Source organism: Durotheca rogersii (assembly GCF_024521655.1).
Source record: "Durotheca rogersii strain YMJ 92031201 chromosome Unknown GGS23scaffold_33, whole genome shotgun sequence".
NCBI lineage: Eukaryota > Fungi > Ascomycota > Sordariomycetes > Xylariales > Xylariaceae > Durotheca > Durotheca rogersii.
In genome coordinates this window covers 60924-84716 of record NW_026251264.1, presented here as the reverse complement: position 1 = coordinate 84716, position 23793 = coordinate 60924, and the positions used below count along the sequence as shown (strand labels likewise).

Below are 23793 nucleotides of genomic sequence, written 5' to 3'. Positions count from 1 at the left end.
CGTACAAAGCTGCAGGTGGTCTTCGATGATTCGGGAAATGGTCAGGTGCGGCAGACATCTCCTCCTCCCTCCCCTCCCCCCTTCCCTCACCCCTTCCCTCGTCCCCTCCTTCCCTCATCCCCTCCTCATAAAAGTTACCTAGGTAAGTACCTAAGGTGTGCGTACATGCGTGGCGCGTGAGTAAGTATTTGTACGTGGAGCCGTGTCCTGCAGGCAAGTACCGTCCGGTGTAGGGCTGCCTACCTAGGTAGGTACCTATCTAGGTAGGTACCCAAGTCACAGCGAATGCTAATCGGATAGAGAGGGAGGCTATGTTTAGTAGGACGTGGAGCCGGATGAAAACAGGTACGCAACGCAATGCGACGCGGATAGCTGTAGATGGGGAAGTTGGAATGCGGGTAAGATGTACGCCTCCCACCAGTCCGTTGGTAAGGGCGTTTCTGAAGAGTTCGCTGTATACCTATCCTACCTAGCCTATATAGCCTACGAGGTAGCTACCTCCGGAGCCTATTGCACCCATCTTATATAGAAGTAGACGTCCCAAGGAGCGTGCTATATGTAGGTATATAATTATCTTATTCTATTTTAATAAGTTCTTTATATAAAGAAAGACGTTTATATAAAAAAAACCCCCTCTCTTTAAGTTTAAAATATATATAAAACAGATTTTAAATATAAAATAGATTTTAAATATTTTCCTTTATATATATTAATATACTTTATATATTTAATATATAAACTTTTATCATTTCTATATTATATATATATGTATATACATATATTATTTAAAGTATAGCTTGGTATTTTATATACTAAGTAGCTTTATTAATAAAGAAGTAAGATAGCATACATACTATTAGCCTTAGATCTTTTATAGAATCGAGCCTCGAAGTGTATTGAGCAAAACTAGGAGTCTCTCTATATGTGGGCAATAATTACCTAACCTCCGCATCCCGTGTGTCTATGCATATGTATCTAGAATGTAGCTTCCAATGCAAGTACCTTAGGTAGGTGGACTCCGAACCTGGGCACAGGTAGGTACCAGGTACCTACCTGCATACAAACCTACATTAAGTTAGGTAAACACATACATACATATGTAAAGCATGCAACTCCCTGGTTCCACCTTCCTACCACCCACTTTGCAGTGAACGCGTGGGTGTCTTTGGTTAAATCGTCCCCGCCGGCACGGAGGCAATGTGTAGATATATTTATACATATATACCGTTGGAGTGTTGTGCTCCAGTATGCTTTGTATATTTCCTATCCATACTGAAGTCTCTATTTCCTAGGACTCTTCGATATATGTGTATCCCGGTTGCCCACTATTGGAAACCCACAACATATTCTACTATTAGGCCTTCAGCTGCCTGACTTCGGCATGCCATTCGTAGTTTGTCATGTAAGTCATACAAATATCACCGATATCATGTCCCATTTTGCACTTATTCCCGTGGGGGCTTACGTCTTTCAACGTGTACGCGCGAGCACACACACATAGTGTGTACGTATCACACGGATACGCTGAAGCACTTATTTCCGTGCTACAACAATCTGAAAGGTCTATTATTCGCTGTCTGCCACGTGTAATATATTGTCCTGGTGGCGCAATGGTCTGGACTGGTGCTGATATCTGGTCCAGTCTCCTAGACAGGATAGTTAACTACCGCTCAACAACGTATACCTGACGAGCTCACGGGTTTGGTCTGCGTAGGATGTGGCCCAACTTCATACCCGAGGCTCCCCCTCGTCAACTGTTAGCTGGATTTCCTTTCTACGGTTGTACCCTGGGTTGCCTAGCTATTAGATTGAGAATAAGGCGAGCCTATTAGACAAATCTCTGCTTTACGTGTACCTATCTACCTTCTCTCTGCCCGCGATTTCCTCATCTCTACCATTACTAGGCACCAAATATTTTAGCAGCAGCTGAACATTTACAACCGCTATCAATATGTGCTACGTAGGGAGATTCGGTCATCTTGGATGCTTGCATTCGCTAGAGTGGTAGCGTTGTCGGTCTAGAAAGAAGATCTTGAGAACTGCTAACGTGGAAGTTTGGCCCTCTGTCATGACATTGTGAATAGCAATTTAGTGAGAAGGGTCTCAGTAGATTTTTATTTAAGAATAAGAAGGAAATATTAAGCAGATTCTCTTTATCCGTATACTTTTAATACGTCACGAGAAGGTTGCCTTCGGGAGAAAATTCGACTAAACGAGATCTTGGTCGTCACGAAAACCAACATTTAGCATACGCGATTCTCCCGGCCTGGCGTTTTGATATAACGCACTGTTAATTCTATGACTTAGAATACATCCTACGGGCGAGTAATTTAGATAGCTGTATGTCGGCTTTAAGGCTTCATTCCCGGGGTTGAGAGGGGACGCGTTGATTGAAGCCTACTGTTGTGTGGACCATATATTGGCCTGAGACCGATAAGAAGGGACGGTTAGCTGACAGCTTTGACCCGTTCCGATATGGCTCTACTGCTTGGGCTCATCATTTCTTCGCAACTTGATCCAACCTCCGCAATGAGGCCGTCAAAGTTCTCACTACCATCCAATAATCGAGACGTTGGCGTCGTATTGGTTGCATTCTCATAATTCAGGGGTAGTCCCAAGACCAATCCCAGCACGCATTCACTCTTGATATGCAAGTCAGGGCTCGCACCGCTTCACGACTGGTCCTCCATCCCAGTAGAGGTTGGAGGCCGTGTCGGGGCTTTGGAGGACCCTCGTGCTCTGTCTCTCGGGGGGCCAGCTACACAAACATAAGCGAGCTTGACGCGGTCAAATTATAGGAGTTTTAGCCTGGTCAAAGAGCGAGTTATCGTCTACCCGACCAAAAACGGGAGCAATGTTTGAGGTTCGCCGTCTGTGATATCGAGGGAGTACGTTGTTGCGCCTTCAAACCCACCACTGTGGCTCTGGGGAGCATGGTACTCGCCATAATGGACGACGTACCAAGCACTACGGGCCTCTTACTCGTAGACACCAGGGTTGAGAGAGCTATTCTTGGTGAGTTTATTTGGAATACCCTGCTTGATTCTTGCCTACAGGCTCGTGAACCGGCCAGGAGACACACATGTTGTGTGACCATCGATTCTGCATATTCCCTAGGGCGGCAAAGGCGGGTAGATAACGTAGATGTGGTGACCGGGGAGATATGTGCGTGCTTATCCCTGGGCCTCACCCATCGCCCCTCTAGGTTGCCAGTGTACTCGCACAGTGATTGGCGTCGATGAAAAGGGGGTGGGGCGTTTCCAAGATAGGTATTCGATACAATCCGTGTCGTCGTCAGAATCTATAGCATAAGCCCATTTGGCCCGGGAGCTATTATATAGTTAGTCCAGTCTGAGATCAATGAAGGCTACTATAATCAGGTGGTTGTGGGGTAACATGCTTGGGACCATTGGATTGTCCCTGCCAGGCTGAGGCATACAGTCCGGCTACGACACATCGGTAATCCTATGCAGTGCGGTCCCCATCCGCATTCTGACAAGGCACAGGGGGGCAACGGGCAAGGCCAATGATATATCTCATGGCACGTCGAGGATGCCTCAAGACCGACCACGTTTCCGACGCTCAGCTAGTGTAACCAAACTTGGCATCGACTACCTTGATGGAATGGTCAAACCCCATCTGATGGCCCTTCAAGGCCTGGTAAACAGCCACAATTCTTGTCTTGATAGGCGACTGCTCAGAGGCCGTTGGCTCACAAAATTCACCGCTGCGGCAGGGCGCTCTCATGTTGTAGCCAAAATCTCTTGCAGGTTAGGTGCCCCCAATGATCGACCCACCATTCGCCAAAGCTGTCCTCGACCTGGGAGTCTACCTTAGACACCCTCTCGTTGCGTTTTAGGCCGCACACAATGCATGCTTTAGACGCAGTTGGTGCCATCTTCTCGGTTTGTATCTGCATTGATCCAGAGATCTCGGGGATCACGAGCTGCTCCGCATTGTTCTTGATTGAAGAGTTCGCAGCAGCAACTGCGGATCGAAGACGACCTACGTGTTCTCTCCAACTAGTCACAACGTCAACGGCCTCTCGATCTTCACGGGCAGCTTGCGCCTTGTCCACACCAGCAAGCTTCATCCCCTTACTCCCTGCAGCCGATATAGACATTGCTTTCGAGAGAAATTTGTCTCTGTGCCATCTCAGCTTTCGCCCAGCGATGATATGGGCCGCAACCGTCGACAAGGCTAGGTACCCCTTGAGATATTCAATGGTCTTTGGATCTGACAGGATGCGGTTTTTTATGGAGAAAGGCTGTCCACTAACAGGTTTATACAATTTGATGTTTGCTTGTTCGAATAGCTGGGGGAACAAGGATAGTAGGACGGAAGGAGGGGGGATGTTGATAGGTGGTAAGTCTCCTTTTAGCTGACCGATATCCATTCCCGCTTTAGGGTCAACTAGGTCCCATTCCCACGAAGGATCATGGGGCTCTGGCCCTGTTCCTGCTGGCGGCCGAGGTTTTTTTTCTTTTCGTTGAGCCAGCTGTGACGAGTCCCAATCCCAATTCGAATCGGGGTTACTTGGTCCAGACTCAGTCTGCTCATCAAGAAAATCGTCGAACGGGCCCCAGTCGTCACCGGCCCCGTCACTCCTACTAGATTTTACGTCATCGATAGAAGGCCACGCGGTCTGCGGCGATGCGGCTGATTTCTTTATGACTTGCTGCTTGTCTTTCTTTTCAGGCGGGGCGACACCTAATCCGGGAAAAGGGTTCCTGTCTTGGAATGACGGAGATCGGGGTGCTTTTGGGTAAGGGTTCGGTTCACTTAGATTCAACCCCGAGAGCATCTGAGAGGCACGGGTCTCGGCGACCTTCGAAGAGCTCCCCTTCGGAGGGGATTGGGAGTCCAGCGTTACTAAAACAGCCGAAGCCACCTGCACTGGGGAGGCCACTGTCTCGAATTCTCCGAAATCGTCATCATCAATCCCTCCTTGCTCTCCCCCGAAGTCGTCCGCGTCGAAAAGGACGTTGGGGTTTGTACTCGGAGTGCGTTTTGACGTTTTTTCAGAAGTGATGTTGGGGGTGGGTATCTTGAACTGCGCCAGAGGTCTTTGCGTCTGTAGTGGCTTCCTCTCCCTATTCTCCAAGGTAGGCGAATTCCCTAGGTCGAGTAGATTGTTTGTCAGGAGATCTATTGTCGGCGCCCGCACAATCCTCGTTCGTCCCAACGACGGGTTCTGCGGGTCCACGGCAGTCGCTGGTTGTGGGTTAATTGTTGTTGGTATTGTAGATGTGAACACCTGCTTTGCGCTGGGTGCAACTTCAAAGTCACCCCAACCATCTTCCTCCTCCTCGTCCACGCCTTGATTAAACGAAGAGAAAGGCCACGGGGGTGTGGCGTTGCTCGGGGTTCCTACCCATCCTCTTCCACTCGACCACTGCTGTGTATTTGGCTGCTGACCGCTTTGGGAGCTTGCATGGGAATCATCGCCCCATTGTTGGTGAATGGGGAGTTCTTGAGGATGAATGTGGGAACGAAAGTTTGTATTATTGTTGCCCTCAAGGGAAAAGGGATCGGCGGAAAAGGGGGACGGCTTGGGGAGCGCCTTCGAAGGCTGGCCCTGTGATGGAGGAGGCGATCGGGAGGCGTCCTCGAAGGCGGCGAAGAGATCCGCAGACATGTTGATATGGCAAATTTGTTTGGCGGTCAGCCGATTTTCCACGGGTACTAGTAAGATATAATAGAATTGGACATTTTAGAACAGCCGTCTTCTATTCCGGCGAGGTAGGTTCGGACTAGCCTTGAGTGAAGCGTGGTAAGATGTGCGTGTGCACCGGACTGAAGAGGTAGGCAGCTGAAGTGTTAGATGAGGCTGAACTTGAGAGATGACAAAATATACATCAAACTACTCCACCTCGCTACTTTAAACCTAGTTTAAAACATGCTTTAGGGAAGCTTTAAGGGCTTTAACTAAACTCTTTAACTTGAAAATTTTAATACATATTTAAAAAAAACCCCCTACTTAAAATTATAAAAATAGATTAACTATTTATATAAAAAAAGTAATTAAAATTATATATTTATATAATTTCTTTATATTGAAATATTTTAAAAAAGGAAAAGTAAGAAAAATATATCTATAATAAACTATATATAATAATATAACTTAAATAAGTAATATAATATAAAATATATCTTTTTTATATAAATATAATATATTTTAATATATAGTTTAATAAAATATTATATATAAGATTAGCTATTATAAACTTATCTTTATTAGTCATAAGGTATAGGCGTTTATATTTTATACAATGTTATCATTTTATTATAAAATTTTATTTAATATTCTTTTTATGATATTTTAATATATATATAGTCTTCATTTTAGCTTCTAACTCTGTTAATCGCGTACGTGTTACGTGTTTATCAACCTTCAAGTTATAAAATATCTAGGTACCTAGGTAGGTGGGTAACCTGCCGTCTATAACCTGAAGCGACTAGTAACATAACCCTGCAGCTTACCTAGATAGCTTGTTAAGTAGCAACAACGGACCCGGGACATGGCTACGGACCATTGGATGACTCTATCGAATGACCCTATGTAAGCCACTTACATACACATCGTTCCGTCCAAAATTCAAGCTAGTTCTAGTCGTTTACCTATGAACCTGCAGAGGTAGCGATGCCTACACTACCGGAGGTTAGGTCGACCACGAGATATCTTTTCAAGGTATTTACAACGGTAGAATGTTGTCTAGTCACTAACACAGGAGAGGCACAGGCACAGGCACGTGGCCCAGATGAGGACTGGTCTGGTCTCAAGGATGCCAAAGCAAGACGCAGGTTGCAAACCCGACTGAATGTCCGCGCGTACCGTAAGCAACTCGGCCTGTCCCTGCGCGTCGAAGCCACTCCGAGCCTGAACACTCATGTTGGGTTACAATAGGGAGACGGAAAGCGTCACTTGGACGGGAGCACATTCGTACGGGGCACGGTCCACCCGGGCGACTCCATGGACCGTACCAACCAGAGAACCGGCATGAGCAGCATCGTGCCAATTCTCCAGTCGCTGCGTCTTCGGGTCCGCTACTTGCCGTCCACCCTCGCAATACAGACGGAGACCGGCTGCATTCCTTCCCCTTGAGCCTCGATCACTTGATACCTCTTGTACAATACAACTTCATCCGCGGTGTCCTTACCAACGTGGCTATCCTGGGTAGCCAAAACGCCTTTCCGCCGCCCTGTTCCCGGCGCTGGGCGAATGTGCCTCTCTTCCCGGCGCCGTCCACCATCCCCGAGTCGCTTGAGCCGACGGCCCTGCAGCTCAGTACGCCGCACGAGCCGTGGATGGACCTAATACCGGACAAGCAAATGCGTGATAACGCGATCCTGATGATGGGGGTATTTCAGCGCGAGGACGTCGAGGAAGACGTGACCCGTTCCCTGTATGAGAACGTGCAGCCACTCGAATTCAACGGGGTACTGGTCTGGAACCAGCCTTGGCGGCCTGAAGGCTGGGAGCTGACGGAAGGCTTTATAAAAAGGTGGCCTTTCCTCGTCAAGGGCTGCTGGGCCATGCTCGAGTCGACAAATCGGTGGAGGGCACTCCGGGGCGAAGACCCCTTGGTCGTCGAGCTGTGATGCGATAAGAACGACTAGGCAATAGGGACGGGTGTCATGGGACACGTGGGACTATTACGTAGAACGGGGTACATGTATGTGTCCAACCAATTACTTCCGGCCATATACATATCATACCAAAAAAGTAAATATATCCGCAGCTGTAATTGAGGCACTCGGAAACGCACACGAGTATGGTGAGGAGAGGTTTGCTGTGCATGGGCAGGGGGTAGTGAGATCCGCTGACAAGCGCAGCTTGATCGCTGCCAGCCTTTTACTTTGAACAACAAACCGGCAATTTGGGGGGTTATAAAGGGGGAATATAATTAGGCTAGAGGCTTATTAGGGAGTCAACAGGAACGAAGGAGGCGGAGGTTCTAAGTTGCTCTTATCATGACAGGTAAAGTCACTACCTTCGAGAGAGAAGAATCGTGTGAAAGGTTGTGGCTCCGATCTACCTAGTAGGTACCATCTAGATTGTGTCTATAGTTACCTTAGGTACCTATGGTATCTAGGTACATAAGGTAAGTACCTTGAGGGCTAGGCGCCCGGGGACCCAACTACGATCCTTTTTGTAGGTAATCGCCGACAAAAAGGCTGGCTTGCCAGCTGGCAGCCAGCCCTCTTCCAACTTCAGCCAAGTTCGTCGTACATACCTACACCTACCTACATTGGCGCTATCCCTCTACCTCCTAATCCTCCTCCAACTCACCATGTGCCTACCTACAAAGAACTCCATGCGTATGCGTATACAACTACGGCCATCCCACCACCAAAGCCTCTGCCTTCTCTAGGTAGAGTGACGCGATCATAATGAGATCTTTGGTTGACTCGAAGTGAGTCTAGCTAATTTCGCCATCCTTGGTGACCCTTGATCTAGGTGTCCCACCCCTTCTCGTATCCCGTCTCTTAACAACTGTCTCCTTAACTAACCCGTATACCCGCTCAGGACACGGTGGCAGGATACTCTCCAGCACAGCTCCAGTCTCTCGGACCTTCAACGGGCCGTCAAGGAAAACGGGCCCAACAGCCCCTGCATCTCAGGATGTAGATCTGTCTGCTGGAAAGTCGGTCGCCGTACCTAATGCAATAGATACCCTACCGGGAAGAGGCCCCCTAGTTAGCTAACTCGGATCGGCGCCTAGGCCTTCCTGCTGGGTCAAATCCCCGGCAACACGGATTGGCCTCCTGCCTTACTCGAGTCTCGGAGCACATACTCTGATCTGAGGGACCGCTACTTAAAATTCATCAATCACCCCGAGTATCTCACTGCCGCCTCGAGCGATCCCTTAGCTGATGATGCTGATGTGAGGTTGATGGCCCTATGGAGCCGTGCTTTCTGGGTACTGACTTAACCTAGTCCCCTTGGAGTACGCTTCGCAGTGATGAAGTGCTTAGAGCCGAGATTCTCCAAGATGTCCAGCGTCTGCCAGATGAGCCCTTCTATCACCAGTCTCATATCCAGACGCTCATCCTCGACGTGCTCTTCATCTATTGCAAGCTTAACCCGGCAATAGGGGGTTACCGACAGGGTATGCATGAACTCTTGGCTCCTATCGTATATGTCGTCGAGCAGGATGCTATCGATCCGGTTGAGGCCGCCTCGGACGTTTCGGCAGACCCGGGCATGATAGTGATGCTAGATGCCTCCTTTATCGAACACGACGCGTTCGCCCTCTTCTCAAGGGTGATGAACCACGCAAAGGCATTCTATGAAGCAAACGAGACCACCGCAAATACACCTCTGTCGACGTTGAGCCAGCTGCCCCCAACACCCTCCATCATTCAGAAGAGCCAATATATTCATGAAGTTTGCCTATTTAAAGTCGACCCCGAACTTTCAACTCACCTTAAGAATATTGAAATTCTCCCACAGGTCTTTCTAATGTGAGTTGCATCTTTTTGCCCCTGAAACCGAGCTACTAACAAACATGTCGCTATTCGTTGCAGCCGTTGGATCCGTCTTCTATTTAGCCGCGAATTCCCATTTCACCAGATGCTCGTTCTTTGGGATACCCTATTTTCTGTAGATCCGTCTTTTAATCTGATAGACCTGGTTTGCACAGCAATGATAATTAGGATTCGATGGGATCGTGAGAACTACCCACCCTGCAACATGCAGAGCCCTCTCTAATGTTTGACAGTTGTCGATGCGGATTATACCGCCGCATTGCAGCTACTGCTCAAGTACCCGCCCCCTCAACCGCAGTACGGTCCTCATACTTTCATCGACGACGCAGTTTATCTTAAGCGCCACCTAGACACGGCTGGGGGCTCTGCACTGATTCTTAAATACACCAAAAAAGCACCATCTCCACTGGGGTTCATCTCACGGCCAACCTCTTCTCGGATATCAGCCTCAACCATACAGAAAAAACTGGCTGGCTCCAGGTCGCCCATTTCCCCTCCTCGCGTAAAGTCGCCGCCTGCAAGCGTGGAGGCGTTGCTTCAAGGCGCGGCTAAGGGGGTTCTTGAGAGGGGAGAGAGGCTCGGTATCAACCAAGCGGTGCGCGACGCCATGGTGGAGATACGCCGCAACGTCCAGGAGGCTAGGAGCTCCATGAAGGCGGGCAGGGACCTCTTTGCCGAGCCGGGCCCGAGCCCGACGGCGCGGGCGTTTGCCGCGATGGACCGGAGGAACAGGCGGCTGGCGGCTATGCTGGACGAGTCTGTATCCGCACTGAAGAGTCTCGGGACCTCCGACCTGGATGACAAGGAGAGGCTCCAAAGCTCACTCGAGCTTGCCGCCGCCAAGATACAGTTCGTCAAGGTCCACCTCGAGGACTCCACTGTGGCGCTCCCAGAAGAAGAGGAGACGGTCTCCTCGCTACCGTCGGCGACCCCGCCCATTAGCGACGGCAAGGCCGACACGGGACCGCTGGGTGACGCCGCGGCGGCGGTGGCGCCCACCACGGCTAATGACGGCCCTCGCGATCCTACAGATGCGAAGTCGTCGTCCCCCTCCGGCTTGCCCAAGCCTAGCAGCAATCCCGATAGGACAGACCCGACGGACCAGCCACCCGAGATGACAAAGGCTACGGCCACTGCTGCAGCGTCGGCAGATAAGGCGTTCCCGCAGCGCCCGCGTGCACTAATCCCGACGCGGTCGTCCATCGCGCAGTCCTCGTTCTCGTGGATGCTGGAGCCCGACAGCACGAGCGCCAGCTCCGTCGTCGGCTCCTCTGCATCCCCCTCGTCCGCGCTGTCCCAGCAGCCGCTTATCTTCCCGCCCTCTAGCGTGCCGCTGACGGCGGCGACGGCTGCTGCGGGGACGCACGCGCACCGCAAGAGGCCGTCGGCGAACGCGAAGCGCGAGCGCACGGCGTTCCTGTTCGGTGAGGCGGCGGTCGATAGCGGCGGCCGCGCCGCCTTACCTGAGGGCATCTTCGGCCTCGAGGAGCTCAAGCGGAAAGGGGTTGGCGACGCCGGCGGACCTTAGCCAGGTTGAATCGGAGCTCGCCTAGCTCGGGGTCGTGGTGGTGTGGAAGGTCAGGGTGGATATTCATAGGGTATACGGCTAACTAATCGGGTTCCAACCCCGTCGAGTTGGGCTCAGGTTGGGTGAGAGTGTAGACATATCTGGCCACGGCGTAGTATATGCAGGATACAACGCGATATATATACACCTATCGCTACCGATCTACACCAAGCGTATAGTACTTTTCCGTTTTTGTTCTCTTCCGAGGGATGGGATGGGGGACCTCGGGGTGGTTCTTAGGTATCACATTTGTGCCGTCGAACAGGCCGCCCGGTAGAGGGATTTGCTTGTTTGCGGTAGCTTCGGGGATGGGAGGCGCATACGGCGGATCTCGCCCGGGTAGGTACCTACCTACTAGAACGCTCATCGCAACGAAGGCCCCGCCCGGCGCCCTGAGACATTCGGGGGTCGGCCATTCCCCCCCCTTCCCGCGGAGCGGAAACAGGGAGGAATAATAGCTTTCGATGGCGAGTTAGAGTCTGACGGATATTACGTGCCGTCCTCCCAGCCCCGGCCCAGCCCAACCCAGCCCAACCTGGTCCCCGGCCCAAAGGTCGACAACTCATGCTTAGTCCCAGCGACTACGGCGTGACATGGCCTGACGATGGGTTCCTGGTAATTCTCTCTCTCTCTCTTCCTAGCGTAAGAGTTAGACGAGAGAGAGAGAGAGAGGGGGAGGGGGGGGGGAGAAGAAAGAAGCAGGCAGCGGTTTCCTCGACTCTTTCCGTCCTCGTATATCTCTCCTCATCTCACTTCTCTTCCCCGGAATAACATCAAGCCTATAATAAGCGTGACAGTCTTTTGAAAAAAAAAAAAAAAAAAAAAAAGTTGGATTCATCCTATATTGTGTTGTTGGGTATCATATCGTGTAAGTTGTGGTAGGAGAGAGAGAGAGAGAGAGAGAAATACCAAGCAGTAGGTAGTAAATAACGAACATTCTCTGAACGAAATTTCTCTCCTCCCCTACCTCCCCCCCCCTCCTCTCAAATTTTTTTTCCTGCCGGTGTTTGTTCGTTTTCAGATGATTTAAAGACGAATAACCAAAACCGAATCCGCCCACGCCCCCTCCAAGTCAAAGTCAAGTCATTAATCCAGTCAAGTGTCTAGTTAGTCTAGTCCATCGCAACTGACTAAGCAGCTAGTCCAACCAACTCCAAATAAACTCATTTATATTCGTTATCACCTGTCCATGTACTTTGCATACTTCATATCTCGCTTCACTCACATTGTGTGGATAGATCAGTTGTCCTCGTCGTAGCCTTGTCTGCTTGTGTGACTGCTTTAATCCAACTGGCACCACGGATGCTGAATAACCTGCTCGATGTCGTAGCGACGGGAGACGTTACGGTCGAGCATGCAGCGGATGAGGTCGATGCTCTCCTCGCTGATCACGTAAGGAACCCTCAGGTCCCGATCCATGATCTCATCGATGCTGTAGAACGGATTCTCTTTGTAGATGATGGTGTAGAGGAGGATTCCTAGCGCCCACACGTCCTGCTCCTTGCCGCCGTACGGATTCCCTGCCAGCACCTCCGGCGCTGCATAGTCTACGGAGACATCGAGGTTAGTCGTAGAGGGAGAGGGAGGGGGGTGATCAACGTACCAATTGTGCCCACAAACACATCGAAGGGCCCGCTCTTGATATATGCCGCACTTCCGAAGTCGATAAGTTTAATATTTCCCTCGCCGTCCAAGATGACATTCTCGTCTTTGATGTCGCGATGGACCACCTTGGCCTTTATGTGCAGGTGATGTATAGCCCTTGCGACCTGGACAAATATGCTGCGACATTCATCTTCCTCCATATTGGTGCGGAGCTCGATATAATCAAACAGGTCCATCCCCGGGTACCCGTGGGGCACCATTTCGATGTAATAGTTGGTCTCGTCCTCGAAGAAATCTTCCATCTCTACGATATTAGGATGCTTGAGTCCGTCTCGTCGAAGATAATCCAAGACGTGTATCTCGAGGGGCACCGTGCCGAGGCGCCGATCCCGGGTCCACGTATCGACGAGAATTCGCCTTTTGGTCACGTACTTCAAGACGACTTTCTTGCCGCTGTCGTTATATTTATGCCGTGCTAGCTTTACCTGGCCGTAGGCACCCTGCCCCATATCTTCCAAGATGGTAAAGTCATCGATCGTTTTCTTCCGCGGCGGCGCTTCGGTTGGGGTGGCTAACGGGTTATAAGGGGTTGTTGGCGCTCCGGCAATTTTTGCGGCCGCATTTATCGCAGCTATCTTGAGCTGCTGTGACAATACGGATGCGGCAGAGGAGGGTCGAGACTTTCCTTCCTCGGAGTCGGAACCGATTTCCTGTGGCGTGTGCGCAGGGGTTTGGCCGGGAGAAGGCTGGTGTAGAGGCGACACGGCCCCGGAGAGCAACGGAGATTTGGGGTCGGCGCTGGCTGATAACTGGGCGTGAGATGCGTGTAAGTGCCGGGAATAGGTGACCCACAGCGCATAAACCATCTCCGACTCGGTGCTTTCGCTACCGTCTAAATCATGGTCGTCACCACTTCTGTTGGCATCGTACGCCGACTGCTTTTCGCTCTTAACTACCCTCATCTGGACGTCGATTTTCAATTCCGTTCCGTCGCGATGTTTTGCCGGGAGGCCATCGGGGTTCAGGAAGCTGGCAGCGGCGTCTGGCCGGCCGTTGTGGATAGCCAACAAGGCCGACGCCTTTCTAAAACTATGCTCGGGCACAACGATGCCCTCCCCAAGCAGAATCCCATCGTGATCAACCAAAATTTCGAGAACCTTATCGAAGTCCGGTATTAGGTCATTGATCGATTGCCCCTCGGGCTTCTCGTAGCCAAATAGAGCCCCGCAGAAGGCTGAATTCGAGCTCGTGATTTGGAGCGTCTCCGGAGACACCACAATGATTCCAGCAATATGCGGGAAGCTTGAAACGCGAAGCTCCGTCAAGCCCCTCGTCTGAGAGACGGAGGCCGGGATGTTGGTTTTCTTGCTATGTCGGCAAGTAAAAAATTTCCGTTTCGCGATTTGGGCGTAGTCGATAGCGCCGTACCTAGGATCGATTCCTTGACGCGGTATGCGGGTGATGAGTCTGCCAACGTCCATGCCCGGCCGCAAGTCCTCTTCTCCCCATATTGGGCCTGTAGCCCCCGATATTTTAGTAACGATTCCGTCTTCGTCGAGGCTAAGCAGGGCCACATCTTCGTGGATCTCCTCGAGTACCCAGATCAGGCCTGCCTTCTTCTCCTTGACCCATAGACTGGCGGATCCCGTTGCGCCGTTGCGCTTCTGTATGGGGACGACGTCGCCGCAGAGAAGGACCCCTCTTGATTTGGAACTGCGGTTATTCGTGCCCCGAGACTTAGATGGTATCGTGTCCCCACTATGAACGGTCTGCGCCCGTCGAGTCGGAGTCTTTGGGGGCTGTGATCTCGAATTAGGCTTACTTAGCAAGTGCGCCGTAATCCCCGTACGGCCGCCTAGGAATGATGAGCCGACGGAAGAGGGAGAAGGCTGGTGCACATCTTCTGTCGGTATCGGACCCAGATCGTCAGACTCCGCATGAAGGAGCTTGCCTTCAAGCCAAGCCCTCCTCTCCTCCTGCACGACCTCTAGAATACCTATCTTGCGAACTTCGGCTTTCGTTACCCCAAAGACCAGGCAAGCTAAATCATTTGCGGCTAAGATTGTCCACGGTGGCCTCGACTCGGTCGTGAAGATGGCCTGCGCCGCAGGAACCCATCGAGTTGCGTGGCCGTGTACTGCGGATCCGAGGGCCCCGGGAGGATTGAGCGACGAACCCAAAGCCAAGGACGGGAGGATCGGGGATATCAAAGCTTCAGGGTATATTTCGGACTGGCTATTGAGGAACGGCTGTGTCATGCTATCCATGAGCTTTTGTTGCATGGCGGTCGATGTTACATCTGTAAACGTCCTGCGTAGGCTCGGGCGCCTAGTCGGCGGCGGCGACGTCTTGGCGGTGGTACCGCTCTCGTTCGTCGGCGTCCTCGAGGAACTCTCGAAATCTGCCGGGTCGCCACCTTTGCGGTCTGCCGTCTGGGCAGGAGTAGGCGGTATCTCGTCTATAGTCGGTCCCTGGGGTGTCGTAGGGGATACGAGCGGGGCGACGAAGGGTTCAGGGCTGCTCGTCCGCGGTATGAAATCTTTATCGAAGACATTCTCGTGCGAGATTTCGGCAGGTCCGGTTAACGGACCGGAGGCCACGGAGGGGCCGGCGTTCGGCAGGGTCCCGCCCTCGACAAACTGTGCCCGGGCAAGTAGGTCGAGCACATTCTGGGGCTCGACGTTATCGGAGATGCGGCCTTGTGCGGAGGCTACGGTGGCGCTCGACGAAATAGACCATCCCATACGGTCCTTCATAAACTCTATAGATCGCTTCAGGACATTCTGGCGGTTACTTATATACTCCTCGGACTGGTGGGCGAAGGAGAAGGAATGTAGGGACTCGGAAGGAAATCTCGACAGGTCTTCGGAAAAATTGGGAGAGATAGAACCGGGGGCCAACGGGGTATGGTGCGGCGAAGGCAGCATCATGGACATGGAGCGAGGGAGGCCGGCCGACGAGCTTCGAGAGGAGACCGCACTTGAAGGGATGGTCGGGGTTCGCGGAGGCGGGTGTTGGCGGATGCGTCGGAGACCAGAGATGCCCAGCCCATGGTCATGTTCGGTGATGATGGGAGATCTGTAACGTCCAAGCGACTGCAGTATTAGTCGCTCGTAGCCCTAGCACTAGAACCTGGTGTTTCTGCCTGAAGGATTGGCCGTTTCTTTTCCTCTCTGCTCTCGCTCGGTCCCCCTTTGGCTTATAGGGATTTCCCTTCGGCGTGTGCGTAGGTACGTGTGATGAGGCGGCTGAGCATGCATGTGACGCGAGTTGTAGGCAATCCCGTCTCATCTCATCCCGTCCCGTGCCTTCCAACCCCCCCCCCCCCCCCCCCCCCCCCCGGCCTCCCCCTTTCCCCCATGATGGCGGCGTGTATGGTGCACATCTAGGGAGGACATAGAAAAGAGACGTACCTCGTGATCGGGTCAGACTCTGTCACCCCTGATCCGGTATCGAAGGAGAACCTCAGCCGCGTTCTTTCGGGAAACTCGGCGACCAGGGCGAGGTTCCCGGTGCTGCGGTTCTTGGGTATTCGCAGCGGTGCGCCGAGCTTGCTACTCCTGGTGGAGCCACGTCCGCGTTGGAGTTCGGGTTCTCCATCTTGAATAATATTTTCGGCGCCTGGTAGGTGAACAGTCGGATAAGCGGTCTTGAACGCTGATGTGTTTCCAAGTATGCGGGTGTCTCTCCCTTTGCCGTTTTTTTCTTTGTAAAATTTTTGGATCTCCTCACCCTCTGCCTCTCACTCCCCCTCTTTTCGGTCAGAACGGGGGCGGGATTAAACTTACCGTGGTCCTGGTTTCCACCATGGATATGTTTCATAATTGGCGGATAGGGATGGGATGCAATGCTACGGCCCGCGCGCAAAAGTTAGAGTGGAGAGAGAGAGAGAGAGGGAGGCAGGGAGGGAGTATGCGAGCGAAGTGGGAAGTGGACGAAGGGGGGAGAAGGGGAGAGGAGGAAAAAGAAGAGAAAAGAGAAGACGGTGAAGGAGAAGAGAATCAGAGGTCCTAAAAAAGAGTTGCAGTACTAGCTTCAGTCAGAGTCGCAACAAGTTTCGGTAGCGGTGGTAGTGGTGGTTAGCAGTCGTAGCAGCACCGGCGGCGGCACCAGCAGCAGTAGGAATAATTGGGAGTAACCGGCGGATGAGGAGCAAGAGAGGCGGGGGGTGGCAAGCAGCGGGTGGAGGAGGTAGGTAGGAGGTAGTACTGAGCTATTGTACGTATGTAGGAGGTATGTACTACTTAGGTACTACCGGGCCTCTCTCTGTCTCTCTGTCTCTCTGCTCTCTCTCTCTCTCTCTCTCTCTCTCTCTCTCTCCGCTATCTGCTCTCTGCTCTTCTGCACCGGAAGGATCCACGGGAGGCCAATTATCAGCCAAGGTCGGAGGGCGATAGGCCAATTACCAATCGATAGACACCAGTGTGGCCTGCCGGCCAGTCGGGTTAGGCGTGTGAGTAGTTAGGTGTCTAGGGTATCTATGTAGTGCCTGTAGGTAGGGAGGTAGGGGATTAGGTTAGGTGCCTAGATCAGGCTGGTTAGGTGCCCGTTAGGTGGTTAGGTAGGTAGGCAAGTACCTCGGTACCTAACTTCAGGCGCCTACGACACGGGTGTTAGGTATTGCCTAGGTACGTAGACACATGGAATGGGATGGGTGGGATGAAGGAAGGAAGGGAAGTGTGCGTGGGGGCAATGGAATTGGCGCGTGAGTGAAGGGAAGGAAAAGAGAGAGAAGGGGAGGAGAGGGGAGAGAAGAGAGAAGAGAAGAAAATGGATCGACACCGAGTCTGAGAAGCGCAGTCAGGGAAGAGAAATGATTTGATGCTGGGTCGGCGGGAACTCGAGTTGTCTGGGTCGTCCCGTCCGCCCTTTTCTTTTCTTTTCTTTTTCTTTTTACCTCTCCCTCTTAAGGCTGTCCCCTTCATATGGGTAACATACAGCCACACATGGACCACCTGACTTCCTTTCACAAGTTGGACTATTCACCTCCACCTGACAATGGCCTATTACCTTACCTCTGGCGGTAGTACCACCGGCAAGGTATGGACGTGCACATAGGGCATGTTTCACACTACCTAACTTCGGCGGAGCGGGTACCTTGGTCGGGCGCGTAGCACGCATGATTCGGCTGGTATTCCGGATAGAGAGGCACCGGGTATCTACAGTAAAGTAACGAGGGCATTCGGTACCTACCTAGGTACCTACCTACTGCTTAACCTGGATACCTCCTAACCTGCCTGTAAATGCCTTAAGTGCCCAATCCAGGTACCTACAGCCAACTGCAGCTTTTCATCGAAGGCAGAATCCGATGCACCTAACTTGGCCTAACCTGACCTAATGCTTTCATGATTCATTACGCTGGATTCGGGGGCGTTTAGGGGGAGGTACCTACATTTCGTCGACGGAGACCCGTCTTAGACACCAAATGTATGTATGTACTTATGTAGGTACTTAACCGCCCGCCTCTACCTAGAGGTATACCCTAGGAGGTACCTCAGGTAGTTCCCAAGATACCGTACATAATCTGCCCCGGTCGGCTACCTGGTGTATGGTGGGATCCTGCCCCGATTTGGCCGTGTCCTTTCGCTCCCTATGAGAGTGTGATCAAAGCCCGCCCCAGCGCGCACGCACGGTGGTCACGGACCAGAGAACTCAGATGAGATCCCTGGCCAAATCGAGTTGTGACAGACCGGCAACTGGCTCGAATTGTCACTGGCCCCCTGTTCGCAGCCCGTGTGGCGCACGTTGTTCGCGAAAGCTGGGGAACCCTTGGCCTAGAAACTCGTTGACGGTACTTACCTAGGTACCTCTTATAATGCCAACTCTCCCAGGTTAGGCCTCTTGAAGAACTAAGCAATCCCGCGTCGACCCCGAGCATTTCTTCCCCTTCTCCTCTCCACCTATATTTGCGAATTAAAAAACACGAGGAAAAATAGAAAAGAAGGAAACATCACTATCAATATCTGGGTATATCAGACAAGACCCTCGTTCCCATACTGGGGAAGGGAGGGTGGATAGTGGCATCTGCTCTCCTAAGTCGCCTTGCCTCGGACAAGTTACCTACATACTATAGCACACATACCTACGCCGTAGGTGAAATTCTCCCGACTGAGACGCCGTTACTTCGGCTGACAACTGACGAGCAAACGAGCTTCCGGGACCTCCTCACGTAGCACAGATTCCGCCTAATGGAACCCGTATTTCCACGCCCCCCAACGCCTCGACTTCTGATTTGAGGTAGTCTGCCTCATTCACCTCCACCGCTCCCCGCTTCTCATCACTACCAGGGTAATACATCTATATAGGTAAAGAGAGAGGGAGAGAGGCAGATGGTGGGGTGAGAAGGAGAAGAAGGAAAAAAAAGAGGACCGCACGTTTTCCACACCCCTGACACGGGGGAACGCATAAAACAGCCACCACCCACACCGTTGCGGAGCCGACTTGGGACCCGTGATCTAACATGGACCGACCGCTTATGATGTCAACCAGCAGGGGGAGCACACAGCCGCTTCGACTGCTGATTGGCAGCTCTGGCATAACGTACCCGCTCTTCCTCTCTTTTTTTTTTCCCTTCTCTTTTGCGGTCGAAGGATCCGTCTCCTGAACAGCCGCCAGAGGCGCTAAACCTGGTGACGACACACGCTCAGCAGGACCAACAGAAGTAATAGTGAAAGCGGCGGCGGCAACAAAATCACTAGTATTAGCGGTCCGAGTTCGATACCGATGCTAGGTAAACAAGACAAGAAGGAAGGTATCACAGCTAAGTTCTCACGCCGTGGCTCGTGTAAGCCAAGTGGCTGGATGCGGTCACTTGCATCAGTCGTGAACGCGCGGGGAGTCAGTCGGTTTCCCGCGAGCGGTTTCGTTGCACACGCCAAATCTTTCTCAAGAAATATAAATATTCCTGGAAAAGTAAAAGCTGGTAAGATATTGTAAAACTACTACCCGCATCCGTCTGCTTCTCTCGCCTCGCTGCTTGCCTCCCATCACCTGCTCGCGTGCTGATACACCGGAGTAGTAGGAGTTGGTAAATTTCACCCAAATCAGAGTGGTGAGGATCGGCCCACTTACTGGATTTCGGTATAGGAGACATCGTTATGGGCGCGCCTCTACCTCGTATCTGCTTCCCAAGAGCCTCTCTTGCAAGCCGTAAAGGCAGGCCACGGACCGCCCCCCTTCCCTTCCCTTCCCTAGTATATAACTCCCGTCCAAGAACGTAAACTCCGTGGTTTAACCCGTCCCACGTGTACACTTCCTCTCACCTGGAGGCTCCATGTCCTGGCCCCGCAACAAGCCCATTTTCCTGAACGCCGTGCATGCATGCATCTGCGGTGATGCAACCCCACCTGTCGCCGCCTCTGGGTTCCTATTACACAAAGCCTTCCCCCCCCCCCATCCGGCCGCTGCCCGAAAGAAAGAAAGAAAGAAACAAACCAAAAAAGAGGTACTGGCCCGCCGGGCCCCCGGGAGGTCTCCCCCTTCTTCGCTAGTGTACACTATGCGTATATTTATATATACATTTTTGCGGCGGGCGGGGAATTACTCTCGCCGTGGGCCGCCCAACTCATTTCGGAGTTGAAATATCAGTATGGCCGTCGCCAAGCTGATCGGGTATAAATAGCTCGTAAACGCCTTGTCGATGCTCTCGTGTCGTCGGATCTCATAGGATCGTGTGCCTTGTACCGTGTTGCCGTCTGATGACTGCCTCCTCGCGCCTGTCTTCAAGAACCGCCGGATGACGGTGAGCTTGCGCCCTTGTTCCGCCGGAAAAAAGTCGAAACGTTCATCCTAAATCTGCTAGTCTTCTTCTTGAGAACCTTCTCCGGCTTGAGAGTATTCCCATTGGAGTCCTCCTCTGAATTGGCCGAGTCGAAACTTGCCATCGGTGTTGCCATGTAGCATTCGGGGGCTGCTGTGACCGTGGTCACAGGAACGCTACCCGGACGGTCGAGAGACTCTTGACTAACGATACTGGTCCCTTGGGTGCTGGGCGAGAGAGGCATCTTTCCTGTAGTAGCACTAGTAGCTTGCGACTGCCAGTCTCCGGGTGGTACCGAGTTGCTGCCGTCGGTCGTCTCGCTAGATCGTTGTTTTCCGTTGTGCCCAATCGCCCGGTTCTCCGACTCATGCATGTTAAATGGATCGCTTGCTGAGAACTCCGCAACGCTATTCAAGGTAGACGGTGCCCCGTTCACCTCTTTGTATCGTCCTGGAAGACTAGAGACGTGATTTAGTTGATTGGGGGACGAGGGTCCGGCTTTCCTCAACTCAGAGTTATTCCGGGCTAGCTCGCGCTTTGTGTCGTCTGCGAAGTCGCTAACGTCGTCGGATCGGATGGCTAAGCTCAAAGAACGAGGGGAGAGTATGCCTTCAGTCAGCTTCCTTCTTCGCTCCTCGTCCATATTTGGAAATCCCTTCAACGTTAGTTCGAATAGGGTCTTGTTTATCTGGAGCTCGTCGACGGTGTATTGCATCGCAGGTAGCACTTCGGCAACACCTTGAAATAGGGGGATGGCGAATATGTTCATAAACCCCATTTGGGCCTTAGCTAGCGATACAAAATCCTTCTTCGGCGGCGAAATGAGAGAAGACGGGATGTTAACATCACTCTCCATTGCTGCTTGCCTCGAAAATTCTTCGTAGAGGATATACATCCATTGCAGCGCAGCTTCGTACTTTCGCGCCTATCGCTATGGTCAGCCTCAGTGGGACACTCAAGACAGGGGAGGAATTCACGAATATGCCACATACAACGTTGCTGATATCGGCGCACTTGATCAATAAGGAGCATAGGATCTCCCTCTTCTCTTCTAACATACGCCCGTGCCATCCGTCAGTCGAACCGTCCGCGCGCAAATTATCCTTGAGGTTACCGAGCTTGTCCATATAATTGGAGTGTACACCCATATCCGTTGCCAGGATCGAACTGATTATTAGGGTACGCATCTTGGTATCCTTGAAGACCTTCGGCCAGTATCTCCGAAGGATTTGCGAATACGCCGCGCAATGAAAAGACTCGAGGACGGATCGGTCGTTATATAGCTGTGCTAGCGGAGCATTTAGCACAACTAAAAATCCGTTGTTTACACCGGGGTGTCCGACATCGTGTCCGATTGCCCCTATAAGAAGAGCTAATGCCTCGAAGGGTCCAAGTATAGCCGCAAGCGGGGATTTCCGCGTCGACCCAGAGGGAGAACCCGGTACGTGAGGGTAGGGTGCCAAGGACCCGATTTGAACGAGGAAGTTAAAAGTAGCTTGAAGAACATCAACGGCATGCCGAAAATTATGGTAGGGCACAAAGGTATTATAGGCCGCTCGGGTTGCGACGAGGAATGTCGTTAGTTGGTCTAGATTTACGTGGCAGGTCAGCTCGGCGCTCGACGAAGACGGTGGTGAGCCGCGGGCACGAGTATGAGCACTCACCAGTTGGAATCCGCCAATGTTCCAGCTCAGGCATGGAGAAGGCGTGCCTAAACATGATGATAGCCGCGACGAGGAGGGAGTCGTCGCAAAAATCGGGAGCACAGAAGTGCCACTTGCCCACCGCCTCAGCGATCTCAGACCGACGTTCAGAGGGCACGGTAATTTTGACGCTCCCGATACGGTCTTCGGGTTCAGCTCCCGAAAGGCAGATTACCCTCATCAGCCCAGATACCATGGCCTCTCTAAGGTACGCGTAGGGTTGCTCCTCGTGCACCCCGACCCACGACCTCTTGCGGCCTCTCTGAATCTCTAGCACGGCCTGCTGTTCCCTAGCGGCTTCTTTGTGAGCTCGGTATGCGTGAACCTCTAGTGTCGTCAAGGTTTTGATATGCAGCGGACTGGCCATCACATCCACGGCGCCAGAGTCCAGGCATTTCCTGAGTAGGGCGCGGTTGGTTAACGAGTTACCATTTCCATTGGGCGCCTCTGAGAGATATCCAGCATAGGCCGATTGCATTGGATCATCGTTCGCACCGTCGCTAGCCGGCGGGCTACGCAGCAGGGGGAAGCTGATGACGGGAATGGGTACGACGAGTCTCGATAGGCTTCTAAGATGGGTCTCGTATACGATTCGTTGCAGGAGCTTTAATCCGTATAATTCGGCCTCGGGGTAGTCGTCGTTTTCCTCTGCTTCAGAGACCTCGGAGAAAGGGGAATAATCTCGTTCGCGTAGCGGCGATTCTACTACCCGTTCGTCGTGTGGTGTATCAATCAGTACAAGCGTCGGTTTCAGCTCTACCATAGAGGTATCATGGAGGCGAAACAGTCTGGATATACAAGCAGCACCACTGGCGCATACGTGCACTGTAAAGCGTGTTAGTCGTCCGTTGAACGCAGGACTCCGGTGCTATGAACTGACCGTCGCCGAAAGCGTCAAGCAAAAGTCCCAGATTAGCCCGAAGCTCACCAGACTCCGATAGCTTTGCGCTCGAAAGTCGCAGTATTCGGTCTTCGTGCACATTACGATCAACGTAGATCACATTACATGTCGCACTATCCATAACGGCGGGCAATGGCATCCAGTCTGGCGACCGGAGCGCTTCCGCCAAGGGTAGTTCTGTTGTCGCAATTGACGTCGCAACCGGAGTCGACTGCGGGAGGGGAACGATTGTATAGAAAAGAGACGTGATTGATAGGATTGCGAGGAGACGCCGAGCAATGTCCCGGCTAGCAGTTATACTAGTGTATCGTGTGTATGCGACAGTAAGGAAAACGATGATCGAGGCGCAAGGGCGGGACTCGAAACTCGAAGGGTGCTTCCACGGCTGGCCACTCAGGTCAGGACTGGGTCAACGGTCCAGGGATACCAAGCACACAAAAGGCGCATGTAACGGGCTGGGTGCGCTACAGCTATTGGCTACAGGTCGTCGAAGGAAGAAGTCGAGGAATGGTGGAACGGATTAGTAACATGGACTCGGGGCAGGCGAGAAAACGCATACGAGTGCTGCGATGGTAGTATGGGGAAACGAGTCGAAGGGGTTAGCTGGTCGCCTCACACGATCCTGTGCTTCTGGAGAAAGGAAGATGTTACACCGGGACGGGAATGACAATGGTTTCGCAACGTCTGTGATCGAGGGGCCTCGCGATAATGTTTGGTCTGTATGGGTTTGGTGTGGTCTCTGTACGTCAAGAAGATAGAGGAAGGA

At 52.2% G+C, this 23793-nt stretch overlaps 6 protein-coding genes across 6 annotated transcripts; 2 read left to right on the top strand and 4 right to left on the bottom strand.

Annotated features, from left to right (window-relative positions):
- Positions 1 to 3481: 3481 nt before the first annotated feature.
- GGS23DRAFT_322121 (uncharacterized protein) lies at positions 3482 to 5867 on the bottom strand. The gene has a single exon (XM_051512888.1). The coding sequence runs from the start codon at positions 5636 to 5638 to the stop codon at positions 3722 to 3724; it is 1917 nt and encodes a 638-aa protein (XP_051368036.1). The 5' UTR covers positions 5639 to 5867; the 3' UTR covers positions 3482 to 3721.
- Positions 5868 to 6384: 517 nt separating this feature from the next.
- On the top strand, positions 6385 to 8032 carry GGS23DRAFT_585880 (uncharacterized protein). Its single transcript, XM_051517408.1, has 3 exons — positions 6385 to 6661; positions 6743 to 6836; positions 6908 to 8032. The coding sequence occupies exons 1-3, from the start codon at positions 6644 to 6646 to the stop codon at positions 7600 to 7602; spliced, it is 807 nt and encodes a 268-aa protein (XP_051368035.1). The 5' UTR covers positions 6385 to 6643; the 3' UTR covers positions 7603 to 8032.
- A 362-nt stretch (positions 8033 to 8394) lies between these two features.
- GGS23DRAFT_616228 (RabGAP/TBC) lies at positions 8395 to 11144 on the top strand (the record flags this gene model as incomplete). Its single annotated transcript, XM_051520775.1, has 6 exons — positions 8395 to 8417; positions 8531 to 8648; positions 8727 to 8888; positions 8942 to 9468; positions 9532 to 9674; positions 9726 to 11144. 6 exons carry the CDS (start codon positions 8395 to 8397, stop codon positions 11018 to 11020), a joined length of 2268 nt encoding a protein of 755 aa, XP_051368034.1. The 3' UTR covers positions 11021 to 11144.
- A 1196-nt stretch (positions 11145 to 12340) lies between these two features.
- GGS23DRAFT_616224 (Pkinase-domain-containing protein) lies at positions 12341 to 16788 on the bottom strand (the record flags this gene model as incomplete). The annotated part of the gene is made up of 4 exons (XM_051520774.1): positions 16453 to 16788; positions 16078 to 16285; positions 12663 to 15742; positions 12341 to 12606 (listed from the first exon to the last, which is right to left on the bottom strand). The coding sequence occupies exons 1-4, from the start codon at positions 16484 to 16486 to the stop codon at positions 12341 to 12343; spliced, it is 3588 nt and encodes a 1195-aa protein (XP_051368033.1). The 5' UTR covers positions 16487 to 16788.
- Positions 16789 to 18572: 1784 nt separating this feature from the next.
- On the bottom strand, positions 18573 to 19172 carry GGS23DRAFT_585843 (uncharacterized protein). The gene has a single exon (XM_051517407.1). It carries the CDS (start codon positions 19124 to 19126, stop codon positions 18962 to 18964), a length of 165 nt encoding a protein of 54 aa, XP_051368032.1. The 5' UTR covers positions 19127 to 19172; the 3' UTR covers positions 18573 to 18961.
- Positions 19173 to 20314: 1142 nt separating this feature from the next.
- On the bottom strand, positions 20315 to 23381 carry GGS23DRAFT_321845 (HD-domain/PDEase-like protein). The gene is made up of 4 exons (XM_051512887.1): positions 23007 to 23381; positions 22088 to 22951; positions 21416 to 22011; positions 20315 to 21348 (listed from the first exon to the last, which is right to left on the bottom strand). Exons 1-4 carry the CDS (start codon positions 23164 to 23166, stop codon positions 20386 to 20388), a joined length of 2583 nt encoding a protein of 860 aa, XP_051368031.1. The 5' UTR covers positions 23167 to 23381; the 3' UTR covers positions 20315 to 20385.
- Between the last annotated feature and the right edge of the window lie 412 nt (positions 23382 to 23793).